The following is a 16,523-nucleotide window of genomic DNA, read 5'->3' on the forward strand; positions in this document are numbered from 1 at the left end:
TGCTAAACTAGGGTCACAACATTATGATATCATCTGTAGCCCCTGTCAAGTTGTACAAAAGCAGAAAAAAAGATAAAAGCTGTCATATACGAGCACCTAAAAGCATCTTATAAATACACATTTTACAACGATTATATTATTACTATTATCATTCTACAAACACAGCACCCACCAGATTAAGTAAAATAAACTTTGATAATAGAAACATGTAATAAACAAAGCTTCTCTAATTTTGGGTAGTCCAACCTGCATGCAAACATTGGACTGTGTTTTTGTGCCGGACCAGTGGCCCACTACACCACCGAGGAAAAAAACAACGAAAATAATACACGACAAAATAATGATATCATGCTGTTGTCACGACAAAATAAAATCAATTATTTCTTAGTAGTGTTGAGCAAATTGATATTAAAAATAAACATTTCACGTGAAAATAAAAGTTAATGTGGTCTGGTTTAAAGCGAAATATGAATGGATGATATGTGATCTTAAATTGTGATGTCGATGTGAATCGTTACAATTGCTCTATTCTCCAGTTTGACGTCGCGACACTGCTGATGAGAATAGAAAATGTGTGAATCGCTGACAGTCTACCATGGGACGTCTTGGGATGTGCTCCATCTTTACCTGCCTTTTCCTGTTACAGGTATGTGTCTTCCTGTCACATCCTGATATAGGTAGATGTTTACCTGTCACACCCTGATATAGGTAGATGTTTACCTGTCACACCCTGATATAGGTAGATGTTTACCTGTCACACCCTGATATAGGTAGATGTTTACCTGTCACACCCTGATATAGGTAGATGTTTACCTGTCACTTCCTGATATAGGTAGATGTTTACCTGTCACACCCTGATATAGGTAGATGTTTACCTGTCACTTTCTAAGTGAAATTATTTTAGTGTTTCTTTCTGTACCCAGATGCTCTGCTACTGCATTTACCACATTTGTTTAAGTTATTTGCAAATTTCTGGGTTCCCTGCTTGCTAATTTGTTGGCGCTCTGTCTGCAAATAAATAGACCCCTATTTGCAAATTTATGGTTCCCTTCTTACAAATTTCTGGGTCTCCTGATTGTAAATTTTGTGTCCCCTACATAAAAATTATGGGACCCCTGCTTGCAAATTTGTAGGTCACCTGCTTGTAGGTTTCACAAACATTTGGTAGGCAACAATAGCTGGCTTTGTGCGAGGTGAGCCTGGCAATATTGCCGCGCGGCAAGCCTGGCAGTATTGCCGCGCGGCAAGCCTGGCAATATTGCCGCGCTTCTCGTGTTTTTTGCTCACCTGTCAGAAGTTGGAGATCTCCTAAAATAGAAACAAATTTTCGACACGTCCAAACTTGGAATTCTGGGAGGGAGGGGAAAAAAATCTTCCGTGAGACAAGGGCAAATACTCGTGAAGCTGGACACGTCAGGGAAGTTAATTAAAACTTTTCTGGCCTTAGATTGATGAAGCCGTAGTCTGCATCAGATCTAAGGGGACAAATACTAACAGTGCTAATTTATCATGGGCGGCACAGTAAGACAGAGGGCAGAAGACAGAGGTGGAATAAATAGAAGGCAGTGGCGGCACAGTAAGACAGAAGGCAGAAGAGAGGTGGAATAGATAGAAGGCAGTGGCGGCACAGTAAGACAGAGGGCAGAAGACAGAGGTGGAATAGATAGAAGACAGTGGCGCACATCTTATCTAAATACTACTAAAACTCAAGTTTGAATATTTATTTGTTTGTTTGTTTGATTGGCTACTGGATAGAATCTGCACTATGTGTAGAGCTGTAAAATAGTATGTAGGTAGAGAACAATGTTTGTTTTCAGACAGACTTTTAATCACAAATTTATTTAAAGACGTTAATTAATGTATTTATTCATTGGTAGATTAACCACATTAATTTTAAAAGTTTCAAAAAGTGTCTTTACTTTGACTGAATAGTGACGTCACATGATTTGTTTACTTTTTACATCAACAATGGCGGCTTCTATCGAAGAAGATAGTGTTCCCATTCCAATGTTTAACGCGTTCTAAAGCTAATTTTCTGTCGGCTATAGCTTTAACAATACGTTCGTTTGCTGCATTTATTACGTTCCAACACTTGTATAAATTTTCAACTGCCTTTTTCATTTAGTTTTACAATAAATTTCTCTAGATCTACAGATCAGCTGAAGAAAAAGCTATGAATCTAGATCTAAATCTAGAACTAGGTCACTAGACTTAGCGTAAATTCTAGATCTAGACTTTATGTAAATTCTAAATCTAGAATCTATTTCAGACCTTCATTATTTTATATAAATCTTTGTTTGGTTAGCTATGGTATTGGCTATTTTAAGATAAAATTTAATTTGAATGTTACTAGACTTAGATTTAGATATAGATAGGGCCTATGCGCGTAAATCAAGTTGCACAAGGAGACTCAAAGTATTAAGCTATATCATAAAAATCATTAGTAATGTCAGGAGTCTAAATAGCTAAGTTGTTAGTGCCATAGGCTTTCATGCGGGTGGCACGGGTTCTAGACACATCACGTCAATTTTTTTTTTCATTTTTTTAGATGTGTAAGATAAAGTTGCCTATCTGAACTTGGCGGGATACAGAGCTGGTGAAGTAGAGTTCATCTGTTTCTTTGTCCTAAGCATATGAAGGGATAGTGTGGTCAGAGACATGCTCGGTCGGAATCGTTTTATAAACGATAAAAACATGTTGTCTGAGACTTGGCGGGACACTGGGCAGGTGAAGTAGAGTTGAGAAGGTCACCTGTGACGTCATTATATGAAGGGATAGTGTGGCTAGACCTATGCTCAACCGAAATCTGTATTTTTAAAAGATAAAAAACGTCTTTTTGAATGTGGGGTTTGGTTATTTTGTGATGATAAGTGACAGACGTGATATCATTTTCGGATGACCCCCGAAACCCACAGTCTTAAATCCTTAAATACTCACCACATCATTATATACACTCCATAACCTCATATACCCTCAACATAGTTATACACTCAGAATAATCTTGCATACCTTACATCCTCAAATACTCTACACATCCTTATATAATCTCCAAATTAACGAAACTAAATGTCCTACGAAATATGCTTTAAGTGTGTCAAAGGCAATGTAATAAGACAATGTTTAAAAACAAATTTCATTCATAATTTAAGTCAGTAAATAAAGTTTTATATAAATACCCGCTAGTAAAATTAATTATAAAAGAAATGTAGGCATATGGTTCTGTTTTGCTTCATTTTTTTTTTGCAGTAGGCCTTTCCTCGATTGGCCTTGACGGTCAATATTGTTTATGGTAGATGATTGCGCCAATGACAGCTGCTGTACCGTGTCGTTATTTACCTTGATCCTAAGCTTTATCAAGCGCAATAAATTTGGACAGTAAAGATGGTTGAACTATTGTAGTCGCGTGTTCAGGACAGCAACTGAAGATTCTATTACATTATATTTTATTATATTAAATGTTATGCGTTTAACAGAATTTAGACTTACATAGGCCTACTTCAAACTTAAAAGTGTCATAAATATTAACATAAATATAGCATCCTACACACATAATAAATTCCATGAAAATACACATTTTTGACCTTATTTCCTTTTGATTTTTTTTCTGTAGCTTTTTTACTGTGACTTTTCCCCAACAAACTTAATTTTTTTTAAAACTGTTAATTGTTTTCTGCAGGTTTTTGAAACCTTTGCGCAAAAGAACTTCTGTCGGAGTAAGTTTGGGAATTTCACACAGGAAGTATTTAATCTTCACGCCTGCGCAAAGTGTTACTTTTACATCACTCAGTCCCGCAGTGTCAGAATCCACCCAACCCAGCCCATACTTGTGGTGCTCGGAACAAACCAGACGGCCTTTAAAAAATATGACATTCTCATCCCAAACGCCGCCAACGACACGCAGGCTGATCTTGTGTGTAGAACAACTACGGCAGGTGGGTTGTGATCTTGTGTGTAGGACGGCAGGTGGGTTGTGATCTTGTGTGTAGGACGGCAGGTGGGTTGTGATCTTGTGTGTAGGACAACTACGGCAGGTGGGTTGTGATTTTGTGTGTAGGACAACTACGGCAGGTGGGTTGTGATATTGTGTGTAGGACGGCAGGTGGGTTGTGATCTTGTGTGTAGGACGGCAGGTGGGTTGTGATCTTGTGTGTAGGACAACTACGGCAGGTGGGTTGTGATCTTGTGTGTAGGACGACAGGTGGGTTGTGATCTTGTGTGTAGGACAACTACGGCAGGTGGGTTGTGATCTTGTGTGTAGGACAACTACGGCAGGTGGGTTGTGATCTTGTGTGTAGGACGACAGGTGGGTTGTGATCTTGCGTGTAGGACAACTACGGCAGGTGGGTTGTGATCTTGTGTGTAGGACAACTACGGCAGGTGTGTTGTGATCTTGTGTGTAGGACAACTACGGCAGGTGGGTTGTGATCTTGTGTGTAGGACAACTACGGCAGGTGGGTTGTGATCTTGTGTGTAGGACAACTACGGCAGGTGGGTTGTGATCTTGTGTGTAGGACAACTACGGCAGGTGGGTTGTGATCTTGTGTGTAGGACGGCAGGTGGGTTGTGATCTTGTGTGTAGGACGGCAGGTGGGTTGTGATCTTGTGTGTAGGACAACTACGGCAGGTTGGTTGTGACCGTGTGTGTAGGACGGCAGGTGGGTTGTGATCTTGTGTGTAGGACAACTACGGCAGGTGGGTTGTGATCTTGGGTGTAGGACGGCAGGTGGGTTGTGATCTTGTGTGTAGGACAACTACGGCAGGTGGGTTGTGATCTTGTGTGTAGGACAACTACGGCAGGTGGGTTGTGATCTTGTGTGTAGGACAACTACGGCAGGTGGGTTGTGATCTTGTGTGTAGGACAACTACGGCAGGTGGGTTGTGATCTTGTGTGTAGGACGGCAGGTGGGTTGTGATCTTGTGTGTAGGACAACTACGGCAGGTTGGTTGTGACCGTGTGTGTAGGACGGCAGGTGGGTTGTGATCTTGTGTGTAGGACAACTACGGCAGGTGGGTTGTGATCTTGGGTGTAGGACGGCAGGTGGGTTGTGATCTTGTGTGTAGGACAACTACGGCAGGTGGGTTGTGATCTTGTGTGTAGGACAACTACGGCAGGTGGGTTGTGATCTTGTGTGTAGGACAACTACGGCAGGTGGGTTGTGATCTTGTGTGTAGGACAACTACGGCAGGTGTGTTGTGATCTTGTGTGTAGGACAACTACGGCAGGTGGGTTGTGATCTTGTGTGTAGGACAACTACGGCAGGTGGGTTGTGATCTTGTGTGTAGGACGGCAGGTGGGTTGTGATCTTGTGTGTAGGACAACTACGGCAGGTGTGTTGTGATCTTGTGTGTAGGACAACTACGGCAGGTGGGTTGTGATCTTGTGTGTAGGACAACTACGGCAGGTGGGTTGTGATCTTGTGTGTAGGACAACTACGGCAGGTGGGTTGTGATCTTGTGTGTAGGACGGCAGGTGGGTTGTGATCTTGTGTGTAGGACGGCAGGTGGGTTGTGATCTTGTGTGTAGGACAACTACGGCAGGTGGGTTGTGATCGTGTGTGTAGGACGGCGGGTGGGTTGTGATCTTGTGTGTAGGACAACTACGGCAGGTGGGTTGTGATCTTGTGTGTAGGACGACAGGTGGGTTGTGATCTTGTGTGTAGGACAACTACGGCAGGTGGGTTGTGATCTTGTGTGTAGGACAACTACGGCAGGTGGGTTGTGATCTTGTGTGTAGGACAACTACGGCAGGTGGGTTGTGATCTTGTGTGTAGGAAGGCAGGTGGGTTGTGATCTTGTGTGTAGGATGGCAGGTGGGTTGTGATCTTGTGTGTAGGATTGCAGGTGGGTTGTGATCTTGTGTGTAGGACAACTACGGCAGGTGGGTTGTGATATTGTGTGTAGGACAACTACGGCAGGTGGGTTGTGATCTTGTGTGTAGGACAACTACGGCAGGTGGGTTGTGATCTTGTGTGTAGGACGGCAGGTGGGTTGTGATCTTGTGTGTAGGACAACTACGGCAGGTGGGTTGTGATCTTGTGTGTAGGACAACTACGGCAGGTGTGTTGTGATCTTGTGTGTAGGACAACTATGGCAGGGGGGTTGTGATCTTGTGTGTAGGACAACTACGGCAGTTGGGTTGTGATCTTGTGTGTAGGACGGCAGGTGGGTTGTAATCTTGTGTGTAGGACAACTACGGCAAGTGGGTTGTGATATTGTGTGTAGGACAACTACGGCAGGTGGGTTGTGATCTTGTGTGTAGGACAACTACGGCAGGTGGGTTGTGATCTTGTGTGTAGGACAACTACGGCAGGTGGGTTGTGATATTGTGTGTAGGACGGCAGGTGGGTTGTAATCTTGTGTGTTGGAGGGCAGGTGGGTTGTGATCTTGTGTGTAGGACAACTACGGCAGGTGGGTTGTGATCTTGTGTGTAGGACAACTACGGTAGGTGGGTTGTGATCTTGTGTGTAGGACAACTACGGCAGGTGGGTTGTGATCTTGTGTGTAGGACAACTACGGCAGGTGTGTTGTGATCTTGTGTGTAGGACAACTACGGCAGGTGGGTTGTAATCTTGTGTGTAGGACGGCAGGTGGGTTGTGATCTTGTGTGTAGGACAACTACGGCAGGTGGGTTGTGATCTTGTGTGTAGGACAACTACGGCAGGTGGGTTGTGATTTGTGTATAGGACAACTACGGCAGGTGGGTTGTGATCTTGTGTGTAGGACGGCAGGTGGGTTGTGATCTTGTGTGTAGGACAACTACGGCAGGTGGGTTGTGATCGTGTGTGTAGGACGGCAGGTGGGTTGTGATCTTGTGTGTAGGATGGCAGGTGGGTTGTGATCTTGTGTGTAGGATGGCAGGTGGGTTGTGATCTTGTGTGTAGGACAACTACGGCAGGTGGGTTGTGATCTTGTGTGAAGGACAACTACGGCAGGTGGGTTGTGATCTTGTGTGTAGGACGGCAGGTGGGTTGTGATCTTGTGTGTAGGACGGCAGGTGCATTGCAATCTTGTCTTGGTAACCGAAGTGGGACAAAACTGTCAACGCCAATAGATTACTTCTCATGCCATCGGTTAGCTAAGTATAAACAATCGAGTTTCAAACAATTCTATCGAAGATATTGACTGGCACAACTTGTGTCTTCAGACAACTGCCTGAGCTGGAAGAAATGTTGTCAGGAAGCGTCCTCTTGCTGCCAGCGACACCTGGACTCACCCCCACGACCTGAGGGGACCTGCCCCAGGACCTGGGATGGCTACGGCTGCTGGGACGACACATGGGCCGGCTCTACGGCTTACATCAGCTGTCCCGGCTTCCTCAAGTACTCAATAACTTCACGTGAGTCAGTTGCCCTGGTCTGGTCTGCTCATATCCTTTCCCACCTAGCCCATTATAACGACATTTTCCCACCTAGCCCATTATAACGACATTTTCCCACCTAGCCCATTATAACGACATTTTCCCACCTAGCTCATTATAACGACATTTTCCCACCTAGCCCATTATAACAACATTTTCCCACCTAACCCATTATAACGACATTTTCCCACCTAGCCCATTATAACGACATTTTCCCACCTAACCCATTATAACGACATTTTCCCACCTATCCCATTATAACCACATTTTCCCACCTAGCCCATTATAACGACATTTTCCCACCTAGCCCATTATAACGACATTTTCCCACCTAGCCCATAATAACGACATTTTCCCACCTAGCCCATTATAACGACATTTTCCCACCTAACTCAATTTAACGCTATTTCCCCCTCTAGCCAGAGGGCTATACCAGAAAAATCTGAGCCTCACGTTGATTAAACTGATTGAAATGGTTGCTTTTTTGTAGGTTTTTATTCTAATTTGTGAGATTTTTTCAAGAAATTTTTATAGCAACCTATCCGGCTATTTTTTAAAATTTGAATTATAAATTTGTTCCAGATTAAATTATTCTTTTATCCTTTTTTATGGTTTAGGGCTTATTAGCTATGAAATTTTTCTCGATAATCTAATGGTAAATGTATTAGAGCCATTTGCGATTGACATATGAAGTGTTGCTATCAGCTAAAGTAAGGCCAACGTGACTTTGTAGTAGTCATGAGTCAAGTGAAGTTTTAGAGAGAACATCAAAAGTTTGATGACAATTTTATTTTTGAGGCTGCAATTTAATGAAAATTAAATATGTATAAGTGGGCAACAATTTAGCCTCGGATCATATCAAACAGTTTTTGACGGAAGACTGAAATATTACCATCAGTGGATGAAGATCAGTCGTTTTTCTAAGGTCATTCAATTAGAGATCTTCGGGCGATAGGAATCGATATAATTAAGACAACTAATGAGGATAATCAAGCCAATAGTTGGAACATTAAACTTAAAAAGATTTGATCAAAGTAGGACGTATAATCTAGTCTTCTAAAGGCAAAAAAAAAAAAAGAATTGAAATAAATATTCAAGTGTGGGTATCAAATTTATCCAGTAACATAATGAATAAATATTCAATTGGGGATATCAAAATTTAGCCAGTAACATAATGAATAAATATTCAATTGGGGATATCAAAATTTATCCAGTAACATAATGAATAAATATTCAAGTGGGGATATCAAAATTTAGCCAGTAATTTCGGAGCCTGCCAAATTTGAAGCGCTCGCAGTGTCCTGGAAGTGTCCTTTCCGGTATCCGACCACTTAGCTTTATATATATATATATATATATATATATATATATATATATATATATATATATATATATATATATATATATATATATATATATATATACTTACAAAAATATAAAATACGAAATAGGCCTACATGGTATCAATCAAAAAGAAACTATAAAAAATTTCATAAATAACGTTTTAATAACAAGCTTTTATGTAATAATGCACTAAAAAGTAGAAAATAAATTATAGACTACTATTTAAATAACTATAAAGAAAAGCGTTAGTGTCTTCCTTAACATTAGTAAAGGTATCCAATAGATACTAAATTGACCCACGCTTTTCTTTATAGTTATTTAAATAGTAGTCTATAATTTTCTACTTTTTAGTGCATTATTACATAAAAGCTTGTTATTAAAACGTTTTTTATGAAATTTTTTTTCAGTACTTTACATGTTTTATTTACAACGAGCCGACCCGCAGCGTATCATACGCCGCTATTTAGTTGTTTTATTTTCTACTTTTCAGTAATTCATAATTTGTGAATTCGACAGTACCAATGCTGCCACTGAAAATAGAAACCCGGCTCTACGATTTGTTAACATTTAGAGTGAACACAGCTCACCAGACAATGTGGGGGTGGGGGTAGTAGTGATAGTGATAGAGAGAAAGAGAGGGGACTGCAAGGAGGCGCTTGCAGCTTGTTTTGTAACGGCTCCCAGAAGAGAATTATATATATAGATAGAGTTACATGACTAAAAACCATTGCGCGCCTACTGAACGTGATACCGCGCGCCTACTGAAGGTGATGGCGCAGCTATTGAACGTGATGACGCGTGTGGTGTGGTTGGACAGACATGCCTATTGATTCGGTCCAAATTTTAATTAATTCATAAAAAGTTAATTAGGCATCCAATTAAGTCAAATTTAATTTCAGATTGCATTGTCTTCATGTCTTGACTCACGTGCCAAATGTGAATCGTATCGGTCAAGTAGAAATGTCCGAATTTTCACTCCAGCATTTCCATCTAGACAGACAGACTGACGACAGAGGAAGCAAGTTAAATAAAAGCTTGTAATAAGTAAAATTGTAAATTAATTACATTTTTATTATAAATGGAGTTGTCTGAATACTAAAAGACACACACATACACACACACACATATATATATATATATATATATATATATATATATATATATATATATATATATATATATATATATATATATATATATACAATAAAAAGAAGATTAACCAACCCTGCTTGGATGTATAATAGCATAACGTATCCACACGTTGTGCTTTAACTCTCCAGGCTACGCTGAGAAAACGTGTACAGAGAACGGCACATGGCTGGTTGTAGGGAATAACAGTTGGGACCAGAGCTACGAGTGGTCAGACTACACCAAATGTCTAGACAAACACGTGAGTACACACTTCTGTAATGACTACACACCAAATCTCTAGACTACTTGAGTACACATGTTCCAGTGGATGGCCAACTGGCCCAGAACGAGTTTGGGCCACTGTTCAAGAGGCCAGCAGTCCGTCAACGAGTCCTATCCAAATATTATTTTTTCAATCTTCTTGAACGCACCCAACGAGTTTCTGGATCCAACGGGAAAGGTTTCCTTTAAATGAGCTGCAATCTAAACAAGCGATCAGATTTTCTGGAACTCTTGGATCATCCCCCACACCAGACGACGGCAAGATTTGCATATTCTGGACGTAGACGGCAAACTCTATTGTAGACAACTTTTTTTATTCATTTGGATTTGTCGGTTTAATCTTATGGTTTACAAACTTTCCTGAACTTAAGTGCGTCATGTCATGTCATGTCACATTTTATACAACCACTAGAACAGCCCACACTATATGACCCATAAAACAACCCACACTTTTTACAACCCATAAAACAGCCCACACTTTTTACAACCCATAAAACAACCCACACTTTTTACAACCCATAAAACAACACACACTTTTTACAACCCATAAAACAACCACACGCACGGTACAAGTTAAACCCTCACTGATGTTCTCCCAAAGAAGAGATTGGCGAGTAAATATTTATAGCCTTCTAGTTTTAATTTTGTATCAATCCTTATTTCAATTATAATTATCTTTTTTAAGCTTTCCTATTAGCATTGATTCCCATAATTGTTTTAAAAAATCGAATTGCCTCTTGTAAATAATTGAAATGGGAACAAACGCAATAAGAATCGAATGAGCTGGAACGTGTTTTAGCTGCTTCAAGATAACTTCAAACAGAACAGCGACGATGAATAGAACAAATTGAATTTAGACAATGATAAATCGAAGAGTTGATCTCTTCTATACAACTTAGTTCAAGAATTTTCCGGACTACCAGCAAGTGAACTTTGACCGGAACATTCCTGAAGGTTATCCGCAGACCGGAAACATGTTCTCGTCTGTCTGTCGGTGCCAGAGAAACTTGTGCAAATACTTGAGGGAGGGGGGGGGGGGGGTAAATGACGACCTTAGTGCGGAGAACCCTGATAGCATTGGCGTAGGGGGTGGGTGGGAGTGACATCCCGATGTTTCTTAGAATTCCAGGATTGTTAGCGGTCTGACTCTCACTAATCTGAATCTCCCAATAACTTGACTCTCCCACTAAACTGACTCTCCCACTAACCTGACTCTCCCACTAACCTGACTCTCAATAAACTGACTCTCCCACTAACCTGACTCTCCCACTAACCTTATTCTAATTTTTCCACTAACCTGACACTATGATCGCTAGGGGCGTGTATTTGATATTTTCCAGTGAAAATAATTAGGTTGTCAAGATTTGATAGATGAAGTGGGGGGGGGGGGGGGGGCGGTGCGGTGGTCTCGTTCTCCCCATCCCCAAGTTGATCGTCGCAGAGATTTTAGGATTAGAGGGTTAGAGTTAAGATCTTAGAGGATAGAGTTAAGGGGATTTTAGGATTAGAGGGTTAGAATTAAAATGTTAAAATTAGTTTTAAGTAGAGATTAGGGTTAGAGGCAATAAATCTTGACAACAATTTCTGGCTTCACTCTATGAAATAATGGAATGAGCTGGAATGGGGGGGGGGTGGGTTGATTTAAGTTGGCCGCTAGTTCCCCTGAGACAAATTTGCGAGCATTATACATCAGGCACGTGACGTAGCGAGTGGTGTTGACCGACAGACGGCCCCGGTTAGCCTCAGGTCCAACCTCAGGTCCAACCTCCAACCTCAGGTCCAACCTCCAACCTCAGGTCCAACCTCAGGTCCAACCTCAGGTCCAACCTCAGGTCCAACCTCCAACCCCAGGTCCAACCTCAGGTCCAACCTCAGTTCCAACATCAGGTCCAACCTCCAACCTCAGGTCCAACCTCAGGTCCAACCTCAGGTCCAACCTCCAACCCCAGGTCCAACCTCAGGTCCAACCTCCAACCCCAGGTCCAACCTCAGGTCCAACCTCAGGTCCAACCTCAGGTCCAACCTCAGGTCCAACCCCAGGTCCAACCTCAGGTCCAACCTCAGGTCCAACCTCAGGTCCAACCTCAGGTCCAACCTCAGGTCCAACCTCAGGTCCAACCTCAGGTCCAACCTCAGGTCCAACCTCAGGTCCAACCTCAGGTCCAACCTCAGGTCCAACCTCAGGTCCAACCTCAGGTCCAACCTCAGGACCAACCTCCAACCTCAGGTCCAACCTCAGGTCCAACCTCAGGTCCAACCTCAGGTCCAACCTCAGGTCCAACCTCAGGTCCAACCTCCAACCCCAGGTCCAACCTCAGGTCCAACCTCAGGTCCAACCCCAGGTCCAACCTCAGGTCCAACCTCAGGTCCAACCTCAGGTCCAACCTCAGGTCCAACCTCAGGTCCAACCTCAGGTCCAACCTCCAACCCCAGGTCCAACCTCAGGTCCAACCTCAGGTCCAACCTCAGGTCCAACCTCAGGTCCAACCTCAGGTCCAACCTCAGGTCCAACCTCAGGTCCAACCTCAGGTCCAACCTCAGGTCCAACATCAGGTCCAACCTCAGGTCCAACCCCAGGTCCAACCTCAGATGCCAACCTCAGGTCCAACCTCCAACCCCAGGTCCAACCCCAGGTCCAACCTCAGGTCCAACCTCAGGTCCAACCCCAGGTCCAACCTCAGGTCCAACCTCAGGTCCAACCTCAGGTCCAACCTCAGGTCCAACCCCAGGTCCAACCTCAGGTCCAACCTCAGGTCCAACCTCCAACCCCAGGTCCAACCTGAGGTCCAACCCCAGGTCCAACCTCAGGTCCAACCTCCAACCCCAGGTCCAACCTCAGGTCCAACCTCAGGTCCAACCCCAGGTCAAACCTCAGGTCCAACCTCAGGTCCAGGTCCAACCTCAGGTCCAACCTCAGGTCCAACCTCAGGTCCAACCTCAGGTCCAACCTCAGGTCCAACCTCAGGTCCAACCCCAGGTCCAACCTCAGGTCCAACCTCAGGTCCAACCTCAGGTCCAACCCCAGGTCCAACCTCAGGTCCAACCCCAGGTCCAACCCCAGGTCCAACCTCAGGTCCAACCTCAGGTCCAACCTCAGATCCAACCTCCAACCCCAGGTCCAACCTCAGGTCCAACCTCAGGTCCAACCTCAGGTCCAACCCCAGGTCCAACCCCAGGTCCAACCTCAGGTCCAACCTCAGATGCCAACCTCAGGTCCAACCTCAGGTCCAACCCCAGGTCCAACCTCAGGTCCAACCCCAGGTCCAACCCCAGGTCCAACCTCAGGTCCAACCTCAGGTCCAACCTCAGATCCAACCTCCAACCCCAGGTCCAACCTCAGGTCCAACCTCAGGTCCAACCTCAGGTCCAACCCCAGGTCCAACCCCAGGTCCAACCTCAGGTCCAACCTCAGGTCCAACCTCAGATCCAACCTCCAACCCCAGGTCCAACCTCAGGTCCAACCTCAGGTCCAACCTCAGGTCCAACCTCAGGTCCAACCTCAGGTCCAACCTCAGGTCCAACCTCCAACCTCAGGTCCAACCTCAGGTCCAACCTCAGGTCCAACCTCAGGTCCAACCTCAGGTCCAACCTCATGTCTATGGCGTCTACTGCCAAACGTCTTCCTACAGGATTGTTGATTAATTCATTAATTATGAGGTAACCAATGACGTAACTAATGAGGTAACCAATGAGATAACCAAGAGGTAACCAATGACGTAACCAATGAGGTAACCAATGAGATCACGTGTGGTATTGAAATTCGATACCTAATTGTTTTTGAAGCAAAGACAAGAATAATTTTAATTTTGGGCTCAACTTTTTTTTGTTTTAGAGTCGTATGGTCTCCCTGTATTTGGCTTTATCGTGTAACATCGCCAGTATTGGACTCCTTGTGCCTGCCATCGGCATCTTTCTGCTCTACAGGTGAGGGGTGTGTGGGCGTGTGTGGGTGGGTAGGTGGGTGGGATAGGTGGGTGGGTAGGTGGGTGGGATAGTTGACTGGGATAGGTGGGTGGGATAGGTGGGTGGGATAGGTAGGTTTGTAGGTGGGTGGGTGGGTGTGATAGGTGGGTGGGTAGGTGGATGAGATAGTTGGATGGGATAGGTGGGTGGGATAGGTGGGTTTGTAGGTGGGTGGTTAGGTGGGTGGGATAGGTGGGTGGGTAAGTGGATGGGATATTTGGATGGGATAGGTGGGTGGGTAGGTGGGTGGGATAGGTGGGTTTGTAGGTGGGTGGGATAGGTGGATGGGATAGTTGGATGGGATAGGTGGGTGGGATAGGTGGGTGGGATAGGTGGGTGGGTAAGTGGATGGGATATTTGGATGGGATAGGTGGGTGGGTAGGTGGGTGGGATAGGTGGGTTTGTAGGTGGGTAGGTGGGTGGATACGTTGGTGGGATAGGTTCGTGGGTAGGTGGGTGGGTAGGTGGGTGGGATAGGTGGGTGGGTAGGTGGGTGGGATAGGTGGGTGGGTAGGTGGGTGGGATAGGTGGGTGGGTAGGTGGGTGGGATAGGTGGGTGGGTAGGTGGGTGGGATAGGTGGGTGGGATAGGTGGGTGGGTAGGTGGGTGGGATAGATGGGTTTGTAGGTGGGTGGGATAGGTGGGTGGGATAGATGGGTGGGTAAGTGGATGGGATATTTGGATGGGATAGGTGGGTGGGTAGGTGGGTGGGATAGGTGGGTTTGTAGGTGGGTGGGATAGGTTGATGGGATAGTTGGATGGGATAGGTGGATGGAATAGGTGGGTGGGTAGGTGGGTGGGATAGGTGGGTGGAATAGATGGGTGGAATAGATGGGTTTGTAGGTGAGTAGGTGGGTGGGTACGTTGGTGGGATAGGTGGGTGGGTAGGTGGGTGGGATAGGTAGGTGGGTAGGTGGGTGGGTACGTTGGTGGGATAGGTGGGTGGGTAGGTGGGTGGGATAGGTGTGTGGGTGGGTAGGTGGCTGAGTAGGTGGGTAGGTAGGCGGGTGGGATAGGTGGGTGGGTAGTTGGGTGGGTAGGTGGGTGGGTAGGTGAGTGGTATAGACGGGTGGGTGGGTAGGTGGGTGGGATTGGTTGGTGGGTAGGTGGGAGGATAGGTGGGTGGGTGGGTGGGATAGATGGGTTTGTAGGTGGGTGGGATAGTTGGATGTGATAGGTGGGTGGGTAGTTGGGTGGGATAGGTGGGTGGGTAGTTGGGTGGGATAGGTGGGTGGGTGGGTGGGTAGGTGGGTGGGTAGGTGGGTTTGTAGGTGGGTGGGATAGGTGGGTGGGTAGGTCGGTGGTATAAGTGGGTGGGTAGGTGGGTGGGTAGGTGAGTGGGTAGGTGGGTGGGATAGGTGGGTTTGTAGGTGGGTGGGATAGGTGGATGGGATAGTTGGATGGGATAGGTGGGTGGGATAGATGGGTTTGTAGGTGGATGGGTAGGTGGGTGGGTAGGTGGGTGGGTAGGTGGGTGGGTAGGTGGGTGGATAGGTTGGTGGATAGGTGGGCGGATAGGTGGGTGGGATAGGTGGGTGGGTAGGTGATTGTTAGATATGGATTAGATATTGGTACATAGAAGAAAGGATGCAATATCTCTCTTATAACGTCTCGCATTATTGCAGGTCTTTAAGAAGGCAACATCGGATTCGTCTGCACATTAACTTCTTTGGCGCGCTTCTCCTTCACGGTCTCGTGGCCATCTTGTGGGACGTATTCGTGGCCCACGACCGGCTGATGACGTCAGACTCTAGTGCTTCGGTCATCTTCCAGAACGGGGTGAGTACACAACTGCCGGCATTCTAAAGCCGGCATTCCAAAGCCGGCATTCTAAAGCCGTCTTCCGACTACCGGTTACGTTGAATTATGTCTGTCGGAATCTGAATATTTGATATCCGACGTACGGGTAGGCGGGTTTGGTGCAGGAGAAACCTCTTTCGCCTGATAGCAAGCTGCCCCCCCCTCCCAGCAGGCAGGAGAAACCTCTTTCGCCTGATAGCAAGCTGCCCCTCCCCCCCCCCCTCCCAGCAGGCAGGAGAAACCTCTTTCGCCTGATAGCAAGCTGCCCCTCCCCCCCTCCCAGCAGGCAGGAGAAACCTCTTTCGCCTGATAGCAAGCTGCCCCTCCCCCCCCCCCTCCCAGCAGGCAGGAGAAACCTCTTTCGCCTGATAGCAAGCTGCCCCTCCCCCCCCCCCCTCCCAGCAGGCAGGAGAAACCTCTTTCGCCTGATAGCAAGCTGCCCCTCCCCCCCCCCCCCTCCCAGCAGGTCAAACAACTAGAAATGTTTATGTTGGCACAACGCAACCACACTCGCGTCCGGGAATTCAATCGCCGCTAAATTTAGCTCTTTGATTCTCCCAGCCTCGGCATACTTGGCGGCTTGCTTCCAGACTTCCCGCCAGAACTGGTCGTCTGCTAATGACGACGGACGATCATTTCTGTTTA

At 45.5% G+C, this 16,523-nt stretch overlaps 1 protein-coding gene across 2 annotated transcripts in view; it reads left to right on the forward strand.

Moving 5' to 3' along the window:
* LOC131932088 (calcitonin gene-related peptide type 1 receptor) overlaps positions 1 to 16,523 on the forward strand; it is an 89,967-nt gene that overhangs the window by 42,624 nt on the left and 30,820 nt on the right. For both annotated transcript variants that reach the window (XM_059288974.1, XM_059288981.1), the window contains exons 3-8: positions 537 to 646; positions 3,677 to 3,932; positions 7,146 to 7,337; positions 9,983 to 10,092; positions 13,948 to 14,039; positions 15,704 to 15,857. In XM_059288974.1, coding sequence (XP_059144957.1) covers positions 596 to 646; positions 3,677 to 3,932; positions 7,146 to 7,337; positions 9,983 to 10,092; positions 13,948 to 14,039; positions 15,704 to 15,857 — 855 coding nt within the window. In that variant the 5' untranslated portion in view covers positions 537 to 595. The remainder of the gene's footprint in view (positions 1 to 536; positions 647 to 3,676; positions 3,933 to 7,145; positions 7,338 to 9,982; positions 10,093 to 13,947; positions 14,040 to 15,703; positions 15,858 to 16,523) is intronic.

The sequence above is a fragment of the Physella acuta genome, unplaced genomic scaffold (genome assembly GCF_028476545.2).
Source record: "Physella acuta isolate Inbredline_101_S28 unplaced genomic scaffold, ASM2847654v3 ptg000105l, whole genome shotgun sequence".
NCBI lineage: Eukaryota > Metazoa > Mollusca > Gastropoda > Physidae > Physella > Physella acuta.